The sequence below is a fragment of the Myripristis murdjan genome, chromosome 5 (assembly GCF_902150065.1).
Source record: "Myripristis murdjan chromosome 5, fMyrMur1.1, whole genome shotgun sequence".
In the NCBI taxonomy this organism is placed as follows: Eukaryota; Metazoa; Chordata; class Actinopteri; order Holocentriformes; family Holocentridae; genus Myripristis; species Myripristis murdjan.
In genome coordinates, this window is record NC_043984.1 from 30,964,561 (window position 1) to 30,991,534 (window position 26,974).

General features: G+C 41.6%; 3 protein-coding genes across 6 annotated transcripts in view; 2 read left to right on the forward strand and 1 right to left on the reverse strand.

Moving 5' to 3' along the window:
• Positions 1-4,682, forward strand: part of iqsec1b (IQ motif and Sec7 domain ArfGEF 1b) — a 43,644-nt gene extending 38,962 nt beyond the window's left edge. For 2 of the 4 annotated variants that reach the window (XM_030051912.1, XM_030051911.1), the window contains exon 14: positions 306-857. In XM_030051912.1, the coding sequence (XP_029907772.1) occupies positions 306-857 (552 nt within the window). Of the gene's footprint in view, positions 1-305 lie in introns of all 4 variants that reach the window. The other 2 variants (XM_030051910.1, XM_030051913.1) reach the window with 2 other exon arrangements.
• Positions 4,683-6,183: 1,501 nt separating this feature from the next.
• acad9 (acyl-CoA dehydrogenase family, member 9) lies at positions 6,184-16,366 on the forward strand. The gene is made up of 18 exons (XM_030051916.1): positions 6,184-6,429; positions 7,639-7,732; positions 7,913-8,014; positions 8,761-8,867; positions 9,641-9,741; positions 9,913-9,991; positions 10,137-10,311; positions 10,417-10,490; positions 10,614-10,689; positions 10,793-10,863; positions 10,964-11,083; positions 11,179-11,307; positions 11,960-12,039; positions 12,134-12,260; positions 12,813-12,890; positions 13,815-13,943; positions 15,346-15,418; positions 15,701-16,366. Exons 1-18 carry the CDS (start codon positions 6,253-6,255, stop codon positions 15,799-15,801), a joined length of 1,893 nt encoding a protein of 630 aa, XP_029907776.1. The 5' UTR covers positions 6,184-6,252; the 3' UTR covers positions 15,802-16,366.
• cfap92 (cilia and flagella associated protein 92 (putative)) lies at positions 16,162-26,546 on the reverse strand. Its single transcript, XM_030051914.1, has 19 exons — positions 26,537-26,546; positions 25,929-25,969; positions 25,675-25,801; positions 25,253-25,467; positions 24,509-24,707; positions 23,662-23,784; positions 23,412-23,484; positions 22,357-22,445; positions 22,114-22,239; positions 21,571-21,755; positions 20,441-21,348; positions 20,117-20,311; positions 19,031-19,310; positions 18,785-18,949; positions 18,264-18,452; positions 17,714-17,864; positions 17,032-17,231; positions 16,415-16,558; positions 16,162-16,303 (listed from the first exon to the last, which is right to left on the reverse strand). Exons 2-19 carry the CDS (start codon positions 25,959-25,961, stop codon positions 16,253-16,255), a joined length of 3,453 nt encoding a protein of 1,150 aa, XP_029907774.1. The 5' UTR covers positions 25,962-25,969; positions 26,537-26,546; the 3' UTR covers positions 16,162-16,252.
• Positions 26,547-26,974: the final 428 nt, after the last annotated feature.

Here is a 26,974-nt window from a genome sequence, read left to right on the forward strand (position 1 = left end):
ATACTTTAGACCACCTGCAATGGTGTCGTCTGTTCTTAGTAGTTGGGCCGTCTAGACACCTCACACTGTGGATACTAAAAGTAGTGTGATGTGTCTTTTTTTTTTTTGTGTTTGTTTGTTTTCCCTAAGAACTTGTCCTTTGTGCGAACCTGACAGAATTGGTTTCTACAGCAAGTGTACCGTGGCCTTTACTGCTGTATCCCACTCCACAGCAAGAGTACACCTTTTACGCTGCTTCTGCTGTCGAGGGCATGTGGTGTTTCTGCTGTGTCTCTGTTGTGATCCGACTGTCCTCTCTCCTCCAGGGGTCCATCATTAGCAGCCCTCACATGCGACGGAGACCCCCCTCCAGCCGAGACTGCCCATCCCGCCACAGCGGCCAGTCCCTGCCCAACTCCTCTTCGTTGCTGGGAACCCTGTTTGGCACCAAGCGGGTGAAGTCGCCCAGCCCCACCCCTCAGCCGCACCCCACCCTCATCTCCCACACCCCACACCCCGCCAACCTGCACCACACGGCCCGGGTGGAGGCGGACACCCCGGGCCAGATGCACCCCCACCACGCCCAGTTCTGCCACATGGGCCAGAACCCCCCGCCCTACCACCACCACCACCACTACCACCCGCCGGCCCACATGCAGCACCCTCCGCACCAGTACCACCCGCCCTCCTCCCATGGCCAGCAGCCGTCCTACCCGCCTCACCCCCACGCGCAGCATGGCCACGGGAGCCACCCGCCCCATCCACCTCACCCAACCCACCCCCCGCATGGCTCCCACCACCACGGCCCCCCTCCGGCCCCCTCTCCGGCCCCCAGCAGCACCAAGCCCAAACACAGCGGCATCAGCACGGTGGTGTGAGGCCCCCGAGGAGCAGCTGGCGGCTTGGACTCCAGGCTCGATGACTGAACTTTGATTTAACTCTGAGGCTCTCGGTAGACAGGAGGGTCGCACTGTGCATCGCTGGCCTGCGTCCCCAGGGAGTCGGGGGATGTGCAGCCAGACTAGATCCTGTGCCTCCTCCTCATTTTTTGCTACAATCTCCATTGGGGCAGTTCATTCAAAACCAACTCATTTCCTTTAGGTTGCTCCGTTTGTTTCAGGACTTGTTTCGCAAGTCGCGTCTGTCTGCTTTAAGAGCAGCAGACAGCAAAGCAAGAGCATGCACAAAGACCACAACTACTGTTTTTCCTAGATAATTTAATGGGGCATCTTATGAATATGATCAAATATCTTGCTTACGTGTGTTTTGCAGAAGAAGTAAGTAGTAAAATTGACAGTAATGTCGACAATGTATGATTTTATCTAGTGGAAGGGTGGTTTGGCTGAAACCGGCTTGAACAACAGGCAGAGTTGCCCACAGACAGACATTCGGCCTCAGCAGTAGCTGTACGAGTATTTAATGTAGCAGTAGCTCACAGTACACTGTGATATCTCTGTTAGCGGTCATAAATGTGCCAATTATTGAAGCATTTACTAATTTAGTCACACAAAAACTTTGCTTTATGTATATCGTGCATATAGTATTTTGCAAAATAATGAGAATATTATCAACTGTTATTATGATTATTATTGTTATTCTTACAAAACAAATAACAGTCTATGGCATCAATTAAAATTCTCAGTATTATACTCTTATGTAGGTGGCATAGTTTCACTATTAAGAACCCAGTCAAAGCTTTTACTAATTAGGCAATTCAGTGAGCTGGAATACTATACGGTTGCCTTTGAATTAGAGCTCTGTCGAGATTGTTCAAAGCCGGCGCAGACTCGCACGCTGGTGGAAGACGGTCTCATCCACTGCACCTGGTGTTGGACTTGCTCAGAGTCGAGGCTCCTGCGGTCCGGGAGGGGAAGCCGTGGCGATCTGCTGAGCAAAACACATTCAACTTGAGCGTCCGACCTTCAGTCCCGGCTGCTTGTCCACCACCATTTTATTTTTTTAAACTATTTTTTTAGAGTCCAATAAACAATCTGAGATCCTATATATGTTATACTGAAACATGATGACGCTGGTATGATTCCTCGAGAGATATTCAAGCTTGTTGTGCTCCAGAGGGTTTTGATTTTTGGATTTTTCCTCTTCTTTTTTTTTTTTTTTTTTTTTTTTTTTTAAAAGGGGGGTAGCCGACGTGCAAGAAGTGTGAGCAAACTGTGTAGCAGGAAAGCAGCAACGTGGCTGTCAAAGTGTCTCTTCTGACGTGGAAGCTCTCAGCTGGCTGAGTGTGCCCTGTCCCTCTTTTGGTTTTGTTGTGTGTCTCTTTAGCAGTGAGTGTGTCGTGCAGTGCTGTTTACTCCCCTCGATCTGACTTTACTCTACCTGGAGCCACACGGACGCCAAAGTACAACAATCAATACTTATCATTCTGCGATGGTGACAGCGCCCTTACGCTTCACTCACCGCAAATGGCAGTTCTGTTTTATATCAATCATCATTCTGACATATTACGGGGCGGCTGATGGTAGGGTTCAGCCGTCCTGTGCATGGTATCAGTGGTGATGTGTGGAGCTGAGGCAGTGGAGCCGGTGTTTCGGAGCAGGTTTTCTGTTGCAGGGTGAAGGGATAGACACAGCACTTGTTTTACTTAGCTGATATCAGTGGCAGAAATTAGTCTGTATCTGCTCAACAACTCTGAGATGGATTTTTTTTTTTTTTTTTTTTTACTTTGTATGTGCAATATGTATTTACTATTTTGTCCATGGACAATTGCAATCAGGTGGTTGTTCCATTTTGTTTAGTTATGTTGTCTTTTTTTCCAATGTCCTTTGTCATTTCTTCCTCAATGTTTCAGTGAACTGCAAGTGTCCACATGGATTTGGGGGGACTGGACCTTCCGCAATGATAACGAATGTCACGGAAAATATTGCATGTAACATTGTATTTTGAGACTATTTTCTATCTATTGTGTATTCCCAAACTATATCAGTGTTACAGTTGACAGTTGTTGAAAATGAATGGTAGAATAGCGTTGACTTCAACAAATACAGCTAAACTGAAGTCAATTCTGTATTTATGTCACTCCAGAGGATAACCAAATCTGTATCTTTACTTGATCAACATACAGTAGTTTACAGGCTGTCAGTCTGAATTTTAGTGTACAACAGTAGCTGAAGCTGGATATTATTACAGCTGTCAGAGGGAAGTTCTTTGCCAACAGAAGTCTGTGTTATCTTTAGAGTCAAGCGTGACAAAAGATGTATTCTATCATCTGGAAATCAAAAATGATAATGGACTGCTGCACTTGCAGACTGCAATGACTACGTGAATGGAACTATCTTATCTGCATATTCACCATCTGTCTTGGTCAATGGCTCACACATTACTGTTGTCAAGTGATGTCCAGTAGATCAGTATTCCTCAGACTTCTCTCTAGAGATGCAAATATTCAAAAAAAAACAAACCAACAAGAAAAAGAAAAGAAAAAAAAAAACAATTACAACCCAAAATTTATCTTGCAGTCATTGTGTAGGCTTGTATAAGAAAATGTGCCCCTATTTTTTGGACAAGAGGTCAATTCGCCTGCAGCATTTTATTCAGCCTCGCTTATCTCACGGGGACTTAGCAGAGTTCCAACATTGCCAAAACATAATAAACCAATTTCTTCCAAGTAGGTTGGGGACCAAAATGTAATCTTCCATTGACCCACCACAACACCACAGTCAGCCACTTAACTGCTGTGCTCGGATCAAACTCTCATTACGGAGTAGTGATAATGGGATAATAAGACAGACAACAGCCCGAGTTAATCAGTCGTAGTTCTCACTCTGAAGTGCGTCAAATGAAAATATGGTCAGTCGTTCCTCTCCGGTTCCTCCAGCAAACTGATCTATTGTTAAAAAACCTGTCCAGATTCTGTGTGAGGTGCTTTGTTGCATGCCATTGATGCCTACCATTTCTGTCTATCTTTTCTTTTTCTGTCATTGTTCTTTTTTATTATTCTTATTATTTAAAGCTGTTTCATTTGATTCATTTTCATGCAACAACAGGCGTGACTAGACCCCGAAACTTGCAATGTAACTTTTGATTTCTCTTTTGACTGATGCTTGTTTACATTGAGATGATTTCTGGCTTGCAATTGTGTCTTTTTTTTTTTTTTTTTCTTTTGAAAGCTGTGTCATTCTACTTCGGCATGCATTTCACCTCAACTTTTCCATTGTACAGTATAAAGACGTGGCAGTATACCGCTGAGTGTAAATAGCAAATCCATCTGTGGAAACCTAATGTAACTCCTGTTAAAATAAGGAGGGTGTAAAAGGGAAGAACATGGTTAAGGGTTGGGGGAGGAATGAGGAGAAAAGAAGAGAGAGACAACGTGTAAATAGTATGTAAATTATTATTATTATTAATACCCAATATCTGCAGTTACATTGAAGGTGCATTCCTGCTCCCCTCCGATATTTACATAATCATGAACTGCTTCTCTCTGCCTCCAACAATACTGAATTATCATAGGATCTAGAGATGAGCAGCCAACTGTTACACGGTTATCACTGCTTCTTATTAACGTCCTGAGACGCTCCTGTTCTCTCACACTCACAGCCCACTTTATAAGTCAAAGGGAAGGGAGGGAGTGCTCTCATTTTATTATGCATTCAGTTTCTAGGTAGACAAAAACCCCCCTATCGATGTAAAACTAGTACTGTGACAATGTTGAGAACGCAAAATAAAACGATATACTGTAAAAACCGAGGCTGTTTTCTGCGTGTTCTCCTTCGTCAGCGAATGCAGTCTCTGTGTTTGATGAGGTTGCTTTATTGACTGAATAGAGAACTTATGGTGTGTGTGTTTGTGTGTGTGTGCGTGCGTGTGCATGCTCTGAGTTGCACTACACCCAAGCCTCATCCATCCTCACAGACCAAAGAATTATAATTAGTGCATCGATATTTTCTGAAGGTTATTATTCGCAGTGAAGGTCAGAACAGCAGCAGGATCGATTTCATATTCTTCACGGCGTCCGGCTGAATCTACAGCTGCATGATCATTGTAATTCTCCCCCAGTGCATCAGAGTCTTGCACAACAAAGCACATTTGGCCGGCTGGCTGGCTGACTGAGAGGCAGGTGGTCTGAGTGACAGTTAGCCCTGTTTGTCTGTCTGGCCCTTGAGGTCCTGCAGATAAAAATAGATCTTGGCTTCCAAGACCGCATCCTCAACGTCAGCAGCACTGCGTCATCAGGCAGAGGGGAGGGACACTGCATTATTTTACCATCAAGGCCTGCTTTGCAACACAGGAGTGCCACTCACACAGGTCCATTCAACATTTAAATAAGACAAACTACAATTTAATTTATTGCTTTTATTTATTTTTTTTCTCTCACACCTTTGCGCTGATGCCACTGGTTACCACATTTATGGTAAAATGTAGAGCCCATGTGTGAGTTTTATCTACTTCACTCGCTTGTTTTATTCTCTAATTGCCTCCTCAGTGAAGGTTTTTTAGTTAATGACGCCATCAAGCGGTGCGATGACAAAGTTGTTATGCCTCCTTCATGGAACTACCGTCAGGAAAATAGTCACTTAGCCTACATATAATCCGTTAATTGCACATGAATTCCCAACAAAATTAATAAACACAAGTAAAAGATGGGGTTTATTTTATTTTATTTTATTTTATTTTTGAATTGACAAATTAACAACAAGCAGGTATACAGTAGCAGCTAGACAGCACATACAAATATGACAAATAGAGACGGGGTTTATTTTATGAAGCCAAGGGTGCCGAGATGTGACGTTTAGAGGGCGGTAGGAGAAAAGTAGGGCAATTTATTTGTTTTAATTGCATTATTTGCATATTTGCATTGTGTCAATAATTTTGCTCCAAGTAAAATTATTTTTCCACCTTTCGGTCCTTTTTGTCATGCAGTTTTGTTTAGACAAATCAATTAAAACATCAGCACGCCTGATCCTAATTTTCTTCTACGTTATGACAATGAAGGGCAACGACAGAATGATAACAGCTCAGCAACAATTTAATCACAGCGACAATTTAATACAAATTAAGAAGTTCATACATGTACACATACATGCATAAATGAGATAACATAACATAAACCACACCACAAACACAAACATAAACACAAAAAAAAAAAAAAAAAAAAAAATCGAGCAAAAGCGTCTGAATTTACGAGGAGCACCTGAAGGTAACATTATCTAACGTTGTTTTTACGTCATCATCATGAGACAGAATCGGGTGAAAGGTACCTAGGCTAAATCATAACCCGGGGCACTGGAGCTGGCAGCTCGCTACATCAGAAAGATGAATATTAATAAAATAATCGCCCTGTCCCGGTCTGCTAACATCGGCAAACATTTACTGCTCTGCGGTGTGAGGCAGACTGGCAGAGCCGATCAGCTGCCACAGCGACGCTCCTTCAAAACCCATGCAAGGAGCCTGGCGTATGCTAAGGATTTGTTCCTGGGCCAGGTGAACAAGGTAAGTTCTTCACCAAACACTGTTAAACTAAATAATGTGTCACAGGTGGTTTTAGGCTCAAACGAGAGACGGTACATTCCGTTCTGTCTCTCAGAGCGAACCGGAGGCCAGACTACATTCAAAAAACGTGTCACTTTTTATGTTTTCCTTGTTTATCGGCAAGTGGACGCATCTCCTTTCACCATCTCCGAGGAAATGATGAATTGAGTCTCCTGTGTCACTTCGGCAAACATTCAGCACAGCAAACAGCGCTAATTTCATGAAAATAACTTTTCGACATGTTGTGTCTTCCACCCATAGTCTGCTTCTATCAAAATACACGAGTGGGCACTGTGCTAATTTATGTATCACTTGTGCTTTGTACTTAGCAACTAAGTAACCATATGTCTTTGATGAATGGTTGTTATTTGGCTTTTACTCCACTGGTTGAGATGTAAACACACTCTTAAGATATGATATTACAGTTCAATCATGCACATGTGACCGCACAGAAGTTTATTTTAGGCACGATAACATGATGCCTCTCCAGTGTGTCACCTAGCAGTACACTGTTAATTGTTCATGAATAAGAAAGAATAACATTTCATTATTTAATTATGATTATGGGTAAATAATTAAGTGATGGTACCTTAATGTGTATATTGCTGTAATTATTAATACTAAAAATGAGTATTGAATATTTGAATTTTTTATTTTGTAATTAAATAATACTTTCCCATATGAAAAAAATAATTGCAGATACCTTACGGTAATTGTAGTTTTGTTAGACATCAAAACATCTTGAACCTGTTATAGAAATTATATTGTATTGTGGTTATAAAAAACACAGCTTCATATGGTTTATTTCCTGAAGCTTCCCACATTGAACATAATATGAAGTAGTTTTACTCCTAAGTGACTTAGTTATTTGTTAAGATTATTCAATTGTTATTTTTATTTAATGATACCTGAGTTGCTAAGATTTGACTTTTATGAAGGGCAGACAGCATCAGTGTGTCAACCCAGGTGTATAAGACAGCACTGTTACTGATTTGTTTTAAAGTCCCTTTGGAGCAAAAACACCTGAAAGCACCACATGTTGAATTTATATTTTCTAAACTCTTAACAGGAGCACTTGAAGGCATCATGTCCTTGGGAAACTTGTCTAACTAAGCCAATCTCCTCACTTTAAGGACGGTTTAAAGTTTCTTTCATCTGCTTCTCTTCCAGGCAGAGGTCTTCCCTTACCCAGAAATTGGAAATGAAGAACTGGAGGAGATTAATCAGTTTGTTGCCCCGGTGGAAAAATTCTTCAATGAGGATGGTGAGGGAGGGGACCTTGATAAATGCATGAAAATAAAATTACATTTTTTTTGTTTTTTTGTTTTTTTGGCAGGCTATCGCATATATTAGCCTGGGTAAATTTAGGTTGTGCAGTCTAGGCCTCTGATTATTTTCATGTTTTGGCAATGAAATATCTGTTGTCTGCTGTTTGTGATTTCAGTTGACTCAAAAAAGATTGACCATGAAGCCAAAATCCCTCCAGAGACTCTGGACGGTTTGAAACAGCTCGGGCTGTTTGGGATCCAGGTTCCCGAGGAGTACGGTAAGATGATTTACAACTGGAGCTTTCCAAACCTCTAAGACACAGGCAGTTTAACTGTCATTTCACACTAAAAGAAAATGATCATAAAGTCTTTTCTTGTAGTCAGAAAACGTGATGAGGTGAGAACAGGTGATCAGTCTGAAGTCACCTCATTACCAGATTAAAGTTGTGATATCGGCGCATGCAGTATGAAAAAAGCAGCGAATTTTTTTGCTCTTTCATGCTCCAGTAAACTCATCTAACAGCTATGATTTTACTAAAGAGAAGCACGTTAATATTCATGCGCAGAGACACACTGCCATTATGCTGTCACTTGCCCCTGTTTTTGAAGTTTCTGCTTCAGTTGCTCTCGCTTGCTGTCATTTCTCCTGATGACCTGCTGTTAATTTAGCAATTATTTAGCAAAGATGAATTCATTACTGATGTGTCTGATAGTGAGACAATGCTCACTCTGATTCCACATCCAATCAACTGGTGGAGCTGGGCGTATTGCCCGTTCACTTGACTTGATAGAGATTAATTAATAAAGTGAATTATTAACTGAATTAACTTTTGACTGTAGCCAAATCTGCTCCTGGACTTTACCTTGGGGGGCTCTTCAGTGTGTACCCAGCGTAAAGTTGCCATGCTGACTCTGCAAAGTGCCACTGCAAATGTTTCTTTCACATCCCCAAACATACCAGTCAGACAAGTTTGAAATTATACATCTCAAGTTTGAAATGTTTGTATTATAATTTTTTGCCTAGGGGGACTTGGACTGTCCAACACCATGTACGCACGACTTGGTGAGATCATCTCGCTGGATGGCTCTATTGCTGTGACACTGGCTGCACATCAAGCCATCGGGCTGAAGGTAAACTTAAATAGGTGTGACACAGTTGGAGATGTCCATCCAGCTCTCTGCTCTGGTAGAAATACTAATTGTCATGTAGGGATGTCACAAGAACTTTGAAAATGATACCAACTGTTTTTTAGCATCAGTAATATCGATACAAATTGACACCTCACTGTGTATCTCAGTGTTTCTATTCTACCGAAGCGTTAGCCTATATTTTTAAATACTGAAACACTTAAAACTGTAGTCATGCTTCTAGGTCTGTAAATCAAAATGAGAGCACATAGTCATGCCATTGCATTTCGCACAGCTTGTCTAATCTGAAATCAGCATTTTGTTGAGCTGCCTTGCTCTCTACCTGAAGGTTGCAGGCCAGTGTTGCACTCGTAACTCTGACTAATGTAGCCTAGATGTTGACACACTCGCAACACAAAGTCTCTGTTTACTTGTTAATGTTTCAACAAGGTTTAATAGTAATCAAGTGTGTGCCAAATGGGATTTCTGTTTCTGCCTTGGTGTTACATGTCAGATATTCAGAATCATGGAATTTCACTGGTATTGGTGTTCATCTTCTAAAATTCTGGCATTATCCACATCCCTACCTCTTCTCCGAATCAAGTTTGCAGTTTTTCCACATTACCTCAGTCGGTAGCATGTCTGTCATGCTGGCAAGCCCTGGACTCGTGGGGGCTGAGAATTAGTGCACTCTTCTTTCTTTTCTAGTTTGTTTACCATCAGTTATTAGGGTAGAGGGCTCTGTGTGACTTGTTAACGGATATTTATTGCTTCAGGGGATCCTGATAGCAGGAAATGAAGCCCAGAAGCAGAAGTATCTTCCCAAGCTGGCCACAGGAGAGCATATCGCAGCTTTCTGTCTGACAGAGCCTGGAAGGTAAACCTGCTTAAGATTCTCCTCAGTCAGTATCCCATCTCCACTCCATCTCCAGCAATCCACGCCATTAACCGTGCCGCTGTGTCTCGCGCAGACAGCGGTTATCTTCATTCCCGAATGAAATGGATCATTTGACCCAATTGTCTGCTTTATAACGCGTGATTGTTTCAGTGGAAGTGACGCTGCCTCCATCCAGACTCGTGCAACCCTGTCGGAGGATGGAAAGCATTACCTGCTCAACGGCTCTAAGGTGAGAAGAAACGCGCTGGCGAATGTTTGATTTGGGCTCAGAATCCACAAATCGTGAAATCTTCTTGTCTTGTTTTCTGTTTGCCTTAAGCTCCAGCGAGGTGTTGATCCAGATATGTTTTTTTTTTTTCAATTTGTCTAATCAGATTTGGATTTCCAATGGAGGTATGGCGGATATAATGACGGTATTTGCGAGGACTGAGGTGACCGACAAAAACGGCGTGAAGCAAGATAAGATTTCTGCGTTTATCGTTGAGAGGGCTTATGGGGGAATCATCAGTGGCAAGCCTGAGGACAAGCTGGGCATCCGAGGCTCCAATAGTAAGACTTTCTCTCACTGTTGGATAACATGGTGAACTCAAAATAGTAACGTAATGGACTCTGTACTTATTCACATAATGCGTAACATTGTTTCCCCTGTCGCAGCTTGTGAAGTGGCCTTTGATAACGTCCCAGTGCCGGTGGAGAATGTAATAGGAGAAGTTGGCGCCGGATTCAAGGTAATCGTCATCCTGTCATCAGCATGTGTTTTTCTACATGACTGTATCTGCAAAGGTTATGATGATTTTACACTAAACTGCTGCAACAGACAGATTTTCTTAGTGCTTTATGTCTCTGTGCAGGTTGCCATGAACATCCTCAACTCAGGGAGGTTCAGTATGGGCAGCGCCGGGGCTGGAATGATCAAGAAACTGATAGGTAAAGACTTTGCAATGGCCGTTTCGTAGTAGGCGGTTGCACTGTGTGGTTGTGGTTTTATGCTGTTTCTTCAGGTGAAAGATTCCCCTCTTGTTTTCTGTAGAAATGACATCAGAGTATGCCGCAACCAGGAAGCAGTTCAACAGAAAACTGAGTGAATTCGGTATGATTCAGGTACCGGCAACGCGCTCTCAGCAGGATCCAGTGAACAAACTATGTTACTCTTCTGTTACAAAATGTTCATGGTTTGGTTTTGGTGTGTTTCCTGTTGCAGGAGAAGTTTGCGGTGATGGCCATGAATGCCTTTGTGATGGAGAGTATGGCTTATCTGACCGCAGGGATGATGGACAGACCGGGAGTCCCAGACTGTTCTCTAGAAGCTGCCATGGTCAAGGTCAGATCACGTCTTCATCGAATTGAAACAGAGCTTCTTTTATTGGAGATTTTGTCCCGCCGGCTGTCTCAATTTCCGTGCCTCTGTGCGGGCAGGTGTTCAGCTCAGAGGGAGGCTGGATCTGTGTCAGTGAGGCTCTCCAGGTCCTCGGAGGTCTGGGTTATACAAAGAACTACCCGTACGAGCGCTACCTCAGGGACTGTCGCATCCTGCTCATCTTCGAGGTATTTTAACATTTATTAACATTTATTAAAGCATCAAAACAAAGTACAACAGTTGGTTTGCAGAGGTAGCTTATTCTGTAAGTGGCCACCAGAGGGCATGCTGCTTAGAGAGAAGACCTAAGGAAAAAAGTTTCACATCAAGTAAGTCAGTGACTTTTTGGTGCTTCAGGTTTGCCAGATGGAGCTTTCCATCTGCAGCTCATTAGTCTGCAATACCTGCTCTCTGTTGCTCTGTCATAGAGTGTAAATCAAATCTTAGTATTTAGAAGAACTGTTTTAGGATCAATAAGAATGTATACCAAATTTTGTAGTTTTATAATGTAACATTCCAATACTTTAAGATATACCCAATTTCCCTTAAGGGATTAATAAAGTATTTCTGATTCTGAAGATATACCTGCTGTTATTGAGGTGGACAATTTTTTGTATGCCACTTTCTCATACATCATATTTTCTAATACATCCCTTGTAGGATGTATTAGAATCCTCCAGCAACCACATATAACATTTTTTTTTTTTTTTACTTTTACCCTCTCGATGTGATGTCTTGTTTGTCTCCTTGGCCACCAAAAGTGCATAAGACTTGACATAATGTACTGTTGAATGTCACATCAGTAGCATGGCACTTTGAATTATTGATGTTTGTCTACAGGGGACCAATGAAATCCTGAGGATGTACATTGCACTGACAGGAATGCAGTATGCCGGCAAAATTCTGACAGGGAAAATAAAGTAAGAGTGTGAGAGTTGTGTTGTTTCAGACTGTGAGAGTTGTCCAGCGTTTAGACTTGAGGTTTCTTAAGACTTTTCTCTGCTCTGCTCTCAGGGAGATGAAGAAAGGAAACGTGGGTCTTGCTTTGGGCATGTTAGGGAAGAAACTGAAGACCTCTATGGGAGGAACGGTGGACTTCGGCCTCACCGGCAAAGACGGGGTGGTGCATCCCAGCTTGGCTGTAAGAAAGTTATTGTCACTCTGCAAGCCTCAGATACACACTTTTTCAAATGCACTAATATTTCTTAAGGGGCAGCACATTTGAGAAGCACCAGCAGTCATCAAACCACGTTGACATGGCTGCTGTAGATCAAAACAGCTGATTTTTGAGAGGTTTCCTAATGTTCAGTGACCACTGATTTATTCTAGACAATAGACCATGATGCTTTACTTAGGAAATTCATGCCAAGAAGTTAAGACACCGATGATGAAATCCAAAAAGCTCTGTAAAATATTGCTTTAAACTAAGGGGGTAATATAGGTAGTCACACATGATTTTGCAGAAGTTTTGGAGAAAATATGAGCACAATGTAGTTTAATTGATCTAGTGCCAAATATATGAAGTAGATTGTAGAGTTCTCCATTGAACAGTATAAATAAAGGTGCCAGTGCTTATGGGAAATCTCCCATTAACATACATCAGTTATCGTATCCAGTCCACTTTATCTGCTGCACTTTTACTTTGCTTTCGCCACAGTTATGTAAAGTTTACAGCCATCTGCTTTGTTTACAGGATAGTGCAAAGAAGTTTGAGCAAAATGTCTACCTCTTTGGATCAACTGTGGAGAGCCTCCTTTATAGATATGGAAAGGTACATTTATTTATTTCACCTTTTTTGGAAAACTGCGACTGTGGAATTTTTTGCAATTGCTGTGCAGGAAATTCCCGTTTGTGTCAGATGACTGAATGAGTAATTTGTTTCTTAATCACGCGGATTCCTTTTCGTACAGTACATAGCTGTTCTCATCCCCCGCTCACTGTAGCTCTGAGGTAATGTTCATCTGCTGGACAGCTGCTCCAAAGTGTCTTCCAAATAAGCTTCTATATCACTATGCAGTTCTGATCAAGGCATTCTCAGAGTGGTAATAAACCGCTTGGAAAGCCATCAGATATCCAAATCCTGTCTTCCTGTGTGATTTCGCTCAATTTTGATTCATTACATGGAGAGTTTGTCTTCTGAGGGCTTTAATCTGAATGCACTCTAAGCAGCTGAGGACCAAGCCCTTGACCATTTTTAGCTAAAAACAACCAAATACATCCTGCAGGCTTAATGGTTTTGGCTACAAGAATGCATGTAAAATGAGAAAAACTAAGACATCTCAATAAATGTTCTGGGCCGATATATCTCACAGTTCATATTTTAAAAGAGAATTACTCCAACGTACTTCACTGGGTTTACATTACATGATTTCTGCATATTGTTGTCAAAATTGAAATCTCTTTGTTTTTTGGGACTGTCAGTGTGCAGTTACCACTTAAATCTACACAGGCAGATCAGTTTTGAACAGATTTTATTTTGAAGTACTTGCCTGTCATAAGGCCTCTTGTTGCTGTCAGGGTTGACGACTGTATTAAAATTATTTGATTACCTGGAAATTTACTGAATGATACAGAATAAGGCCTGTCCAGTGGAATATAGGCCAAGGGAACACACTAAAAGAGATATCTTGCATTTGGTGGTAGCTGATGTTGGAGATGATTGATAGGTTTTCATAATATCCATATTTGTTGTCAGACAATAGTGGATGAACAGCTTGTCCTGAAGAGAGTAGCAGATGTGCTGATCAACCTCTACGCCATGACAGCCGTCCTGTCCCGAGCCAGCCGCTCCATCAGCATCGGCCTCAGGAACCACGACCACGAGGTACAGACACACAGCAGAGCTTTGATCAAGCCCTAAAATTTGGGCCCAGCTTGAACTGGCCCGTGAGAACTGAGGCCAAAGCACGATCTGCCTGTAATCTTGTCTAACGTGCATCGCCTGCGTGCACGTTGTTCCAAAGCAGCACATTGGAGCAGTAGAGGATGTCTTTCCTTGATCTTGACCGTGCCGGCTCCATTAACACCTGGCATTAACGTGTCCCATTTCCAGACTGCATCTCTGTCTGTGGTAGCTGAATTATATTTGCACCCATTGAAATCTGATTTCGCCTTCCTTCACCAAAACACAGTTGCCATACATGTCATTTCCTTTCATAATATTTATACCCTTTAAGACTGCCTGTGACAAGTATGTTTGTTTTGTGTGTGCTTTTTGGTTGGATTTGTGTGTGAAACTTTATTTTCATACAAGTATCTCCCATTTGGTGATTGGAGATGCATTGCATTTACACTTGGTTGGCCAAATGCATCATTGGTTGTGTCTTTGTGCTATCCACTAACGATCTGGTTACTCAGAATGCATTTTTGCATCAGCTGTACTGGGGCTTATAGGTCAATTAACTGCAGTAAATTTAGCCATCATAGTTAAACATAGATTGCAGTAAGAGTTAGATCTGCCTGTTGTTTCTTATACAGCACATAGTGCACAGTAAATATAGGCTGGCCCTGTATGTAACCAGAAACATTCATGTAGGACAAAGGAGAAAGCAGGAACAGTCCATAGAGGGAGATTAAAGAGCGTAGCTGTGGATGTTTTGTGTTATACTGTTTGGAATCCCTTGTTTTTGTTTGAAACGGGCCAGCCTGAGCTGTGTCCGTTCCTGTCCTCGGTGGCTTCAGGCGTAAACGTCAGGCTCCAGCAAACACACAGAGGGCCCCCTCCTCATTTTATGCAAAACACACACTACTTATCCTCCTCAGCAGCCCTCCATTCCAAAGATAAGGCCTACATCTCGCTTTTTTTTTCTTTTTTTTTTTTATGTTTTGACTTAGGTTTTTTCAAAAGCCTCTACTGTAATACTCATATCTACCTCAATTCCAGTGTGTTTGTAAACAGGTTGTTTTAGCAGCGTGTTTGTAGCACTATGGTTATTTTCATGGTGTACAGTACACTGCAAAAATACGTGTAATGTATACAGAGTTTTCAAATTGTGGATGTTGTATGTGTGTGTGTGCATGCGTGTGTGTGAATGTGTACCCGCAGATCAAAATAGAGCGCAACATATGGATGCAATCATCTCCCCTCACATTTGATTACTTGTTGAAGTTTATTGCCTTTAACCGGTGCCTGCGCCATATTTTATTTAAATTTCTCAGGTCTGTTTTACAGTTGAATTCACAGGCCTGCAGATTGTGATGAATGGCTGTGCTCTCCAATTTTCTAGGTGCTGCTAGCAAACACATTTTGCAGCGAGGCTTTCTTCAAGAACAATTATTTGATGACTCAGTTGCAAAAACGTAAGTACAACACAAAACGGTAATTGGGAACAGCCCCGCGCATTTTTATTGCCTCTCGGTACAAAAGACTTGCATGTGTTGTGGAATTTCCTCATGCCAGCAGTGAGGCCCCCCGCTGCATTTGATTTTCCCGTAGTGCGAGTTGTTTTAATTAGTGGAATGTGATACACAGTTATCCAGTGATACGATCCAGAGAGAAGAGACGTCACGCCACATATTGATATGACAAAACGAAACAGGCTTGTTTGGTTTGTTTGTGATTCCGATTCCCATCCGTTCCAGATTCTCCGGAGAACAACGATGCCAACATCAAGAAGATTGCCAGGGAGGTCCTCGAGAAGAGGTCCTACATCTGCTCTCACCCTCTCGAACGAACATACTGAGCTCTCCGATGCGACGCTAACACTCTATCGCCTCCGATTGGACATGGAAATGGACAAAACCACTCTGCGTCCTGTATTTTTCAGTCCTCATGGTTTGTCTCCGCTCTCGTAGTACGGGCATTGCTTTGTTTCCTCAAAAGCAGCACTCACAAGATAATAAACAGAGGTTGTTGGATACTGCGTGCTCATTCTCTTCTAATGTTTTATAAAGCTCTATCTGAAGTGCTCCTTATCAGTAGTATTACCAAGTGACTTCACACAAGACGTGACCTGGAGAAGGTTCAGAGAAGAGAGGGTTTATTCCTTATTAGGCTCTTGGACATATGAGGTGCAGGTTCTGACCTCTGCGATGTTCCCGAGCGGGGACATTGAGGGGTGGGACGGCTGCTGTGTGCATCTTCACATAAGGAGCGTGGCTCTGAAAAATGTGGACACTACTCCTCCTCCTCTGTCAGGGGCAAGGCTGTCCACTTGTACTGGAACTAGTGCTCCTCACAGGATTCTTTGTTTTAAAAAAAAAATCAAAAAAAACAATAAAACATACCATTGTAATACATCATGACTGTAAGTTATTGAGTTGATCTTTACACAAATAAAACTGATTTTAACTGACTTGAAGCTTGTACTTGGAGTTATGTCTGGGAATGGCGTTGTCTTTAAAGCTGAGACTGTGGTCCATGAAGGGGCCTGGAGCCAGAGCAGTGCTTTTGTTTTTCTCATCATCACCCAAGTTCATCACTGACAGTGCAGGTAGAGGCTGCAACACAAAGCACAGTAGTAGGCTCACCACCTAAATTTAGTTACCATAGTGAGTTTCAGTATGAATGATGACTACATCAGATGGATCAGATCAGTTAAGGAAATCAGCATTCAAGTGAAACAACTGTACTGTAAAAAAAAAATAATAATAATAATAATAACAGCAAGGAAATTATTCAAATGTAAATCAGACAACTGAGTGGGAATGAGAATGTAATAAAAATGAATATCTCATGATGCTTGTAGGTTACAGATTTCTAGGTATGACTAAGACGTTCTGTTGTATGCTAAAAATAAGAATTTGGAATAAAATATTAAACTGCTTAAAAACAACCAAAATTGTGTTGAGTGTTTTTTGAGAGTTATGTAATCTTTATTCTTTACTCTGTATTCTATGTTTGGATCAGCATTACCTTCCAGAAAGTGATCGCTAATCTTTTCATTGTCATTTTACTGGCTGTCTGACCATACCTTCAGCATCATGCCTGGTTTCCTCAGTGAATACTTCATGGGTTTATCTTTAAGTATTTCCTGAAACTTTCCCAGATTTCCTCCCATGTGACACTTGAATGCAGGGACTTGACCCTTGCTGCTGCCTGGGGGCAGCATCTTCAGCCTGTGATTGTGCTGAGCCCTGGCGGCCTCGAGCTGTTCCTGCTTCAAAGCCTCTCCTGAGGATGAAGAAACAAAACCACACACAGTCAACAACTACAAGGCATCTGGATGTTTTTACAGAGAAAACAGCTCAGATAATTAGTATTGTTATGCATTACGGGAAGTAAAATTCATGTTTTACTACTCATAGGACTGATAAATTTATCAGGCATGTGAAAGCTTTTCCTTAACAGTAGGGATAGGCAGATATCTGAGACTAATGTTGGCTTTAACCAAAAAAGCAATGATTTTTGTCCAGTTGACAATGGACAATGGAGAATCAACCCTAATGAAAGTGTGATATGGGAGCATATTACTCAACAGCATCATGAGTGTCTACAAGAATAAGAGAAATACACCATGAAACGATTGGCCTTGGATTTGAACCAGAGATGCAAGTCCCACTGCTAATAGCCGTTTCTCATTAGTATGAACATGTTTTAGGGTGGATTTTCCCTTTAGACGCTGATGAAGGTACAGTCGCTGTATGCCACGGTACCTGCCAGGTGAATGGTGACAGGAGCCAGGCTGAAGAGAGGGGGGGGTTTGCTGTAGAGCTGAAAGTCTTGGGAGCGTTTGTCCCAGCACCACGTGTCCCGCGTCAGCGTGGGTTTCAAAGTGTTGGCGTGCAGGACATTCTCTCTCCATGGCTGGAGGCACACCAAACAGTAGTATTATCAGCACCACTGTTTACAGCACTTCAGAAATACTACATGCTATCATTGGATACCTCTTGAGATCAACCAGACGCTCCAAAATGTTTTAAACATTTACTCTTGCTGCCAAGAGGGCAATAAATAAGAGTGTGGCCTCACCAGCTGAGGCAACAGCAGGGCTAATATTTTACAACTATAAATCAACCTGTATTCGTCATGTCATATTATATGCTATTCTATATCTCCCCTAAACTCAGGGGATCCTAGGTGAAGAGTACCAAGTAAGAAAACAGCAATAAAAACCCAATCCCTGTACCCAGATACTTAGGAATGCCTATAAATTTAACATTCCTCTACGGGGACACACTGCTGGAGGCTGAAGACTGACATCACCTTCCACAGCTCTGCCACACGAGCTTCATCCGGTTGTTTAGGGTGCTCATTGGGGCTGTCACTGCATGTGCTTGTGACCCATTTTGCGCGGGTAGCAGTCGTTTGAGGTTCATTTTTAGAAGTCACGTCCCCTGGCTCCACAGTGGCACTGTGGTACTGCTGACAGTAGGTGAACCTCTGACCTGGAGACTGAAGATAATACCAGAGAAGAACTTTGCATTAAGATTCAGTCCATTTCTCTACCTGCTTAATCGCTTTCAGTGGGCTTGGAGCCTGTCCCAGCATATGCTGGGCAGCAGACATGAGCAGGACTCCAGTGAAACACAGGGATGAGACAGAAGGCAGACACTCACATTCATAAAAACAGCAAATTCTGAGTCCCCAATCCATCTTATTTGTGTGTTTTGTAAACTCACCAGGGAGAACATGCAAGGTCCATACAGTGATATACTCAAAGGCTACTGGTAAAAAAAAAAAAAAAAAAAAAAAAAGCACATCATGTCCTGTGAAACTTTTCAAACCTTGGCCATCTCCTTGCACAGCAGTTCCTTAGTCTGTTCACTGGAGTTGAAAGTCTGGATGCTGTAGTTATGAACTGGCTTGTCTTCAGGCTGCTCAATACTCAATACAGGAGCCTTTGGCTTCTCCAACAGTGCACTTGCCTCCTGCACCTCTTTAATATTGGCCTGCAATATTATTTAACACATAAGTGGGTGTACTTATTAACTTAAATCAGACCATAATCAATCTCATTAAAGCCTACAGACCTCAATGAAGTCCTTGGACTGTTGCTGCTGAAGCATGGATTCCTTCCTTTCGATGTACTCCCTGTTGTGTGTGTCAAGTGGTATGTATCTTCTCTTGGACGTGGGCAGAGCAGATGAGGACGTGTCTACTTCATCCTGAGTGTTTGCTTTGAGTTCTTGCTCCCACTGCCCAGGAGCTAAGCCAAATTCCTTGCTCATGCTGAGAACCATGTCAGCTGAGGGGAACAGGTTATACTGCAGTGCTTCTTTGAGTAGCCTCGTTTTACACAGCTGGTTTAATCTACAGGAAAATATTAAAGTTTCTTTAAAAACAGTGCAATGGTGAACTGTATCACACGTATTTCATATTTTTTTGCCCAGTAATGGCTTTTCATATAAATAACACAATATGTCTTATGCAGATGCCCTGCTAGTGATGCCTAGGGGAGGGTCATGGGGTCACTCTAATTGCCAGGGTTCATCCTGTAGCCAACATAAATGTTGTTACCAAATTTCACAGCAATGCAAAAAATACAGTTTGAGACATCAGTGTGCAAGATTAAAATTTGCCCCTTCTGATGGGGCTAAAGAAAAAGGTCAAGGGGTCACCAAAATTGGCAGATTTCATCCTCTAGGTGACATGAATGTTGTCATCAAATGTAATGGCAGTCCATTAAAATTCCACTGTAATGCTGACATTTTGCCTGCTGGTGTAACTAGAGGGAAGGTCATGAGGTCACCAAAATTGCCAGGTTTCATCCTCCGGGCAACATTACCAATGTGGGTCACAAAATTTCATGGTAATTCAAAAACTAAAAAAAAAAAATCGAGATACATTAGTGTGTGAACAGGTTTGCCTGCTGGTGGCATGGGTGGAAAAGTCATAGAGTCACCAAAACTGTTTCATCCTCAAGCCAGCATTAATACTTTCACTAAATTTCATGGCAATGCACTAAATTTATTTGGAGATATGCAGCTCTGGATCTAACTGCTGACAGGCTGACTGACCAACATGGTGATGTATACACCCCTGCTTCCCTGCGGCGCAAAAAAATGTATTTCCAGAATTATGCAAGAGCAAGGTAATCTCTCTGTGTATGTAAATACCGTGACAGAGCTTGGAAGCAGGGCTGAGAGACCATGCCTCTGACATAGACCAATGGCTGCCTCATGATGGTCTCCAGTGACTCACAAAGATGGACAGGTCTCAGGCTCATATCTAATGTGTCATAGATGCGCCTGAAGAAACTCAGGCCCGGGTTGTAGAGGACGATCACCTGCTCCTCCTCACTCCCACTTAGCCTGCAATACATAACACAAACCACTGGTTTCTCACTGGAATTTGACCTCAACACTCCAGCCAAATGGACAGAACAGCTGGAAACTGTTAACACGAGCTGTCAGAGCAACACAGTGTTCATATAGGCTTACTTTATACAAACTGTCTCCCAGAGTCTTTTCACTGCTTTGTTTTTGAGCCCCTCGAGAACAAAGATGTGTATCCTCTTATCTAGCATGTGGAATCCTGTAACAAAATCCAGATCCTTGCTCTCCTTTTGTTTCGAATTCATTTTGTAATGTGATAGGACTCCCTCAATCGTTTCCAGGGGGTGAGAGCTTAGATCGAAAGCTGCCGCATTTATACTCAGAATCTCCGACCGCAGCTTCCTCATCACGGAGACATTGCTGTAACCAAAGAGGTAGATGATGCGTCCAAACGGATGGTCTGAAGAGTCTGAATCGAAACTATACCCCTTAAACTTGAGTGGGCACGCTATGTCAATCTTGACTTTGAGTTCAGAGGGGGCATCATAGTAATGGCCCTGGGGCATGGGCTGGGCACTGGATCCATAAGCAGCAGCTAGTCTGTTCAGCATCTTCCTTTTCCAAACATTTATCTCCCTATCCAGCAGCTGAGGTGGCGGGGAGCATTTGATCGGCAAGTGTAGCTTGAGGCTCCTCTGCCCAATCATCAGGTTGGAGAGGTCGAGACTGGCAATACCGTAATGGTTATGTATCTTTGTATTCTGTTTCAAGGGATTTTGAATGGTGTGTGTGCAACCAACCGCTGCTGCATTAGTCAGCTTGTTGTCATCTCGCCCTAGGCCAAGCATTGCAGAACCTCTGGATGGTTCCTCCAACCTCTTGTCGCGATCATGAATTTCTATCTCCAGTGGAGGACCTTCGAGGAATTCCTGCAGTTCTTCAGGGTTCATCAAGCCAGTCAGAATCACATTCACGTCATTGAAGTAGACCTTGTCACCGTGCTTTTGATAATTTGTCCTGTGCGTTTTCAAGTTGTGGAACTTATACTGGCAATACACAGGCTGGCATTTCTCCTGGGTGTAGAAATATAACATTAAAAGCATGTCTTATATCAAAGTTCACTGCTAAACATCAAATTTTGTTATTCAAATTAGAATTATTCATAAAATATAAGCTGATAAAATATATAAGCAGCAAGGGTAGGAGATAAATTCAGCACACATTCACAAACAATGTATCACTGTACTTTTACTGTTAATGTGGATTGTGATTTTAAAATGAGGTGAAATTCGCACCTTTAGGACATCAAAAGGGACTGGAGATGAGGGCATTGAGTTAGCTGACAAAATAGTGATGACCAGAGGATTCAGGTCAGCCTTCAGTTCATCAGATATTAATGGTCTGTCCAGAGAGATGTTGCATATGGCCTCATATACTCCAGATGAGCAGATAGAGAAGCAGTCAGTAAATGAGATTTCATCTGGTGATCAAAGAAAAAACACAGCACGAGTGTTTGACTGCATGATTAATGAATGGTATAAAATTGCACAATTTGTGTAAAATGCTTGTCTATAATCTCACAACATCCATTTCTGTTGTTTCTGAATAATTCAACAAGTTATCCCCTATAATTTCAAGAGTATCTGCCGTAATAATTAAAATGATGTACAGTAACTGTTTACATTTGCGACCCTCAAATGACTAAAATCCCATTTCATTTAATTCATTACTCCTTATCTCTACTAACATGCTAATAGTATATAGACAGAATAGTTGATTTGTTTTGAGAGAAATAATTTGTTTTGGATGCCGTTTGTGTGAATAAAGGGATGACTTACCTGCCAACAACTTAATCGGACTGATTTCCACTGAAGCAGTGTCATTCTTTTTGATACTCTCAGCGTCTGCAGCATTCTGGAAAGTTCTTTTCTCAGGTGCAGCCATGTTTACATCCACTAAAGGAGCTATGAAAAGTATAGTTTTCATAACCTACATCAGCATGACGGCTGACACAGATATAAAACCAAACATCCATTCACATTGTCATAACTTTTCTAATATCACATAGATGGGAGCTTTACTTGATGAGGGGTGATTCTGCTGATGTTTTTGAGGTTTGCGAGGTTTAGTAATTCCTTCAGCTGAGTCCTGTTGCACTCCAGTGATGGACCTGAATAACACAGACAAGACTATTTATTATGCAACAAATTAATCAAATTGTACCGATCAATTTCCTGTTCCATTAATGCGGGATGGACAATAAGATTTATACAGTATTTTACTTTTTTTTCTTGCAGCTAGTCATAAAGTTTTCAGAGATAATGCAGTCTAGTTCTTCTGCTGAAAAAAAAAATCAATCAAGGATCAATCATTCTGTCCCATGGGTTATTTTTTAATTACTATCCTGCACCACTGGAGGTGGCCCAAAACACTGATCAGGACAGTCCAACAGATCTTCAGGACACCCTGCACTGAATTAATTGATTTTTCCATGTAATTATTCTGCTAAATTATATCATAAATGGTGATCACAGTGCATTAGAATTTAGCTCGTTAAATGGGGACCTGTGCTGTCAGACAACATGCAATAAAACAGCTGTTGGTTTATATAACCAAGGCTACATTTACAAACTTGAAAATATCTGTAGATGTTTTTCAAAAGTGCAAATGCTGTCCAAAAGTCCCCAAAAAGCGGTGCAATGACATACAAATACATGACCAAACAGTAGCCCAAGACAGGACAGGCCTCTTTGAAGGACAATCCTTAGGCTCCTCATCAAAAGACAGCACGTCACATGATGTCTCACCACCCACTTAGTGTTACAGGGCAGCAGGCAGGACAGTAAATTCAATTATACCTCACTCACCACATGATGGTCAGACACAGTAATTACACGGGACAGGGCACAACATGATTTAGTCCCTTCTTAAAAATAAATGTAAGGCTGAAAAATTGTGGAGACAAGTTGTCCTCTCTTAAATGTATTCACAGTTACGCGAGATTACGAGGAACATTATCTTGACTTTCGGTTTGTGGTGTTTGTCTCCACAAGATATTGAATGTTAAATGGCTAAAATATAAAGGAGTCAAAACTTTTGCATATAGTGTAACTGCACTGCATCAGGAATCACTCACCTTGGGTTCATAGCAGTGGATGATGGCATCTTCACACTGGCTGCTGGCTCTAACACTGAGGCTTCAGGACCCGCTGTAGAAGGTCAATGATTTCAGTGAACATTTATGTTCACTGAATATGTCTGAATCTCATGTTATGATACTCGAGAGTTGCTTCATTGCTGCAGCCTAAAATAAATAAGCCTGCTTCACACACACAGCTGGCTATCTGTCATTCTTTACTATGTAAGACAAAAACATGTAGCTGTACCTGTTGTTGTGCCCATCACAGTGTTGTGTCTCCACGCTTTGCCATCTTTGTGCTTTTTTAATGTTTTTGAGTTCTCCCTCTCAAAGGAAGCTCTCAGCCTGCACACCATGTCCTTGATATCACCTTGTAGGAAAGATATTATTAGCTATTTCATGCAATATGCACCAAGCAGATTTCCTCTTTTCCTTTTTCTAAGCAGAAGTGGTATAATGATAAACAATATGATCTTTCTCTGGATGTCCGTCCAAAGCAATTCACAATGTCAGCATGGAGCGTTTAACAGAACTGGCATATACAGAACTATGTGATTAGTGATAACTTTTTGATATAAGACAATGGTTTATATGCCAAAAAAAAATCTATAAATTAGAATTTGATGTGCATCAGAATACATTCACTCAGCGGCCACAATCTAATGCTGTTCAATCCAACAGCTCTGCCATAAATTTGTGTGTCAATTTAATTATATGTTTATTATTGAAATTGCAGTTTGCAGAGGTCTTGTACTGGACAACATTACATTGAGAGGTGTTTCTAATTTTTTGTCCTCCCCATATATATATAGGAGGAGGGACAGAATAGTGGAAACAGCTCCCAATAAAATGCAGTCCAGTGCAACAGCAGCACTAACTATGAGCTCAAAGCCAAACAGAGAAGTGAATGAACACCTCTGTTACTGTGACAAAAAGAAAACCTGAGCATTATAGGCGGCAGAAAAGGAAACGTTATGGCACAACAGTTGTACAGGTGGACCTAATAATAATGTATAATAGTAAGTCAGGCTTCAATCAATGCACAGAAAACAAATATCATGGCGTAAATAATGTCTAAGTAATTTGATGCTCACCAGGTTGAGTCTGTAGTAGTCTGAAGTCGTTGACTCTGTGGTGCCGAGCCCTGCTGGACACTTTGTCTCTGCTGTTCGAGATGCGGAGCCAGATTTTATGAGAAAGTAGTTTGATCAACAATTCTCTGTTGACCCTGACATGGAAAGACTGAGTCCAGCCAACCCACGTCCGATCTCCTTCATGCCATGGTCTCAAAATCTGTTCAAAAGTTTGCACGTTTATCATCAGACATTTTCAGACCTGCAACATTTATTTATTTATTTATTTATTTTCACTTAAAGAGTAACTAAACCCCAAACCCAAATCTCTGTGAGGCCTGACCTCTGATGTACAACAGGTGGTGATATCACCTGCCACTAAAAATCAGGCTCCTATGTTTTCACCATTAGAGGTCAAGCTTCATAGGAGCTTTTTTTTTTTTTTTTTTTTTTTTTTAACAGAGGTACCACTGTACTTAATGGAAAAAAGTGTAAAGGTGTAAGTATATTATTATAATTATTATATATTAGCATTTTTAAGAGATTTGAGTGGGCCACTCATCTAAAGAGGCATTACATGCAAGTCCTGAGTCTTGGGTGAAACATAATCGTGACCCCTGCACAGACGAGTCATTTACTGTAACTCTAAACCCGTTAACTGTCTCGTCTTTGCTCATTCAGGATGTTCATGAATTGTTCATGCAGAGTACACACACACACACACACACACACACACGCACGTGAGCATCATCAGGTGGTGGTTACCTTACACTTTTTCCCTTGGTATATTTTTGCAGCTGGTCCAAACATTACTACGTCCACTTTGACTGGCTCTTTGTCGCCTGGCAGCAGATTGTACTCAATATGATAGTAGGTCTGAGTTGTGGGGGTTTCATTTCTAAAAGGGGACAGGATGGGTTGGACCTTGTGCTTTTTCACGGTCTTTTCAGCAGCTACATGAATCACCTCCTCCTCTTCTCCTAAAAAAAAAAAGGAGCATCTTTGTGAATGAGAACAAGGATAAAAGCCAGTGGTAATCTGCTTATAAGATCATTAATCATAGTATCAGCAAGAGTTTTCAGCTCAGTCTGTTACCGTGATGCTGTCCACACCCAAAGTCTTACAACCAGTTTCACTTTTCAAACTTGTGGGGTACAGTTTGCCACATTTGGGATCTGCCAAATCACCTTTTGGGACAGCTATTGCGATGGAAACTGTCCATGCGACGTTGTAGGAGCCATCATCAGCATGCATGGTGATTTTCTCAGCAGGTGATCTTGACCCAGTTCCCAAATCCACGGATATCAGATCAGTCTGAGAGAGAAAGATGTGTTTGTGTCTTACACTTAAAAAAAAAAAAAAAAAAAACACCATTTTCTGCGTACACACCAATATCACACCGGGACTGTGAATTACAAAGACTGTTTTCCGAGACATTTACCTTCGAGTCTGAATCCACTGTAATGGTTTCCATGGAGATCACTGCATGAAAAAGATAAAAGAATAAGAGGCCCACAGGAAGGAAAGCACGCCGTGACCTCCTTTCTCTCAGCAGAGCTGCACTCTTTCAAACTGTAATCCAGATACTCTGCATTCATTTTGCAGTGTTTTGAGAACAGAATGTGTCCAATAGAGACTTTTTTTTATTTACTTTTGTTGTTGCTCCTTATAGGATTTTTTTCTTTGTGTATGTATGTGTGTGTGAGAGTGTGTGTGTGCTAATTTTCATCATGATATTGGATGTTCAGTTTTCACACCTGGCCTGCACATGCAAAACCAATTGTCACAATGTCAAATTTCATAAAAAGAAGTTAGGATAGATGAGAGAGAGGAAATAGCTTGATCTATGGATTCACCTGGCTAATCTTAAACAATATTAGTTTGCCTGTAGCTGTGCTCAGTGCTTCTGGGCTCAGATTATTCGAGAAACCTTGTCTAACAATTAAAATTATAGCCATTAAATCCCTTTTACCTCTTCCTGTTTGTGTTTAAAGCCTTAGTAGATTATTTTATAAACAACGTTATGCTATATCTAAACCTGTACCTCACCTCCTGTGTGTGTGTGTTGATGAAGACTCCCACTGAGAGTGAAAGTTACACACGAGTGAAGTCTTCTCCAAGGGGACAGTTCACTGTGTGCATCTCGGACAGTTTCCAGTATTTACCTAAAATAACATTTCACTCCCCTTTTTGGTCATGGACTATCAGTTTCAGACCTGCTGACTGAGAATTCCTTAGCAAAAAAAAGTGCAACGCGTCGCCATGGCAACCAGTTTTTTGCAGAGGAAGTGAGGTATGGGTATGCGTTGCTGCCTTCAAGGGCCGTCGGAAATATCATGATTAAGCTATGTCACATGAACGATATAAACTAAAAGTGCATAAATCCAGTCGTTAACTGTATTTTCTTTCAATTTCTCGGCTTTTTAAAACTTTGCTCATACAAAATTCACACATATTCAAACTTTATAAAAGTGTCGTGACAGAGCA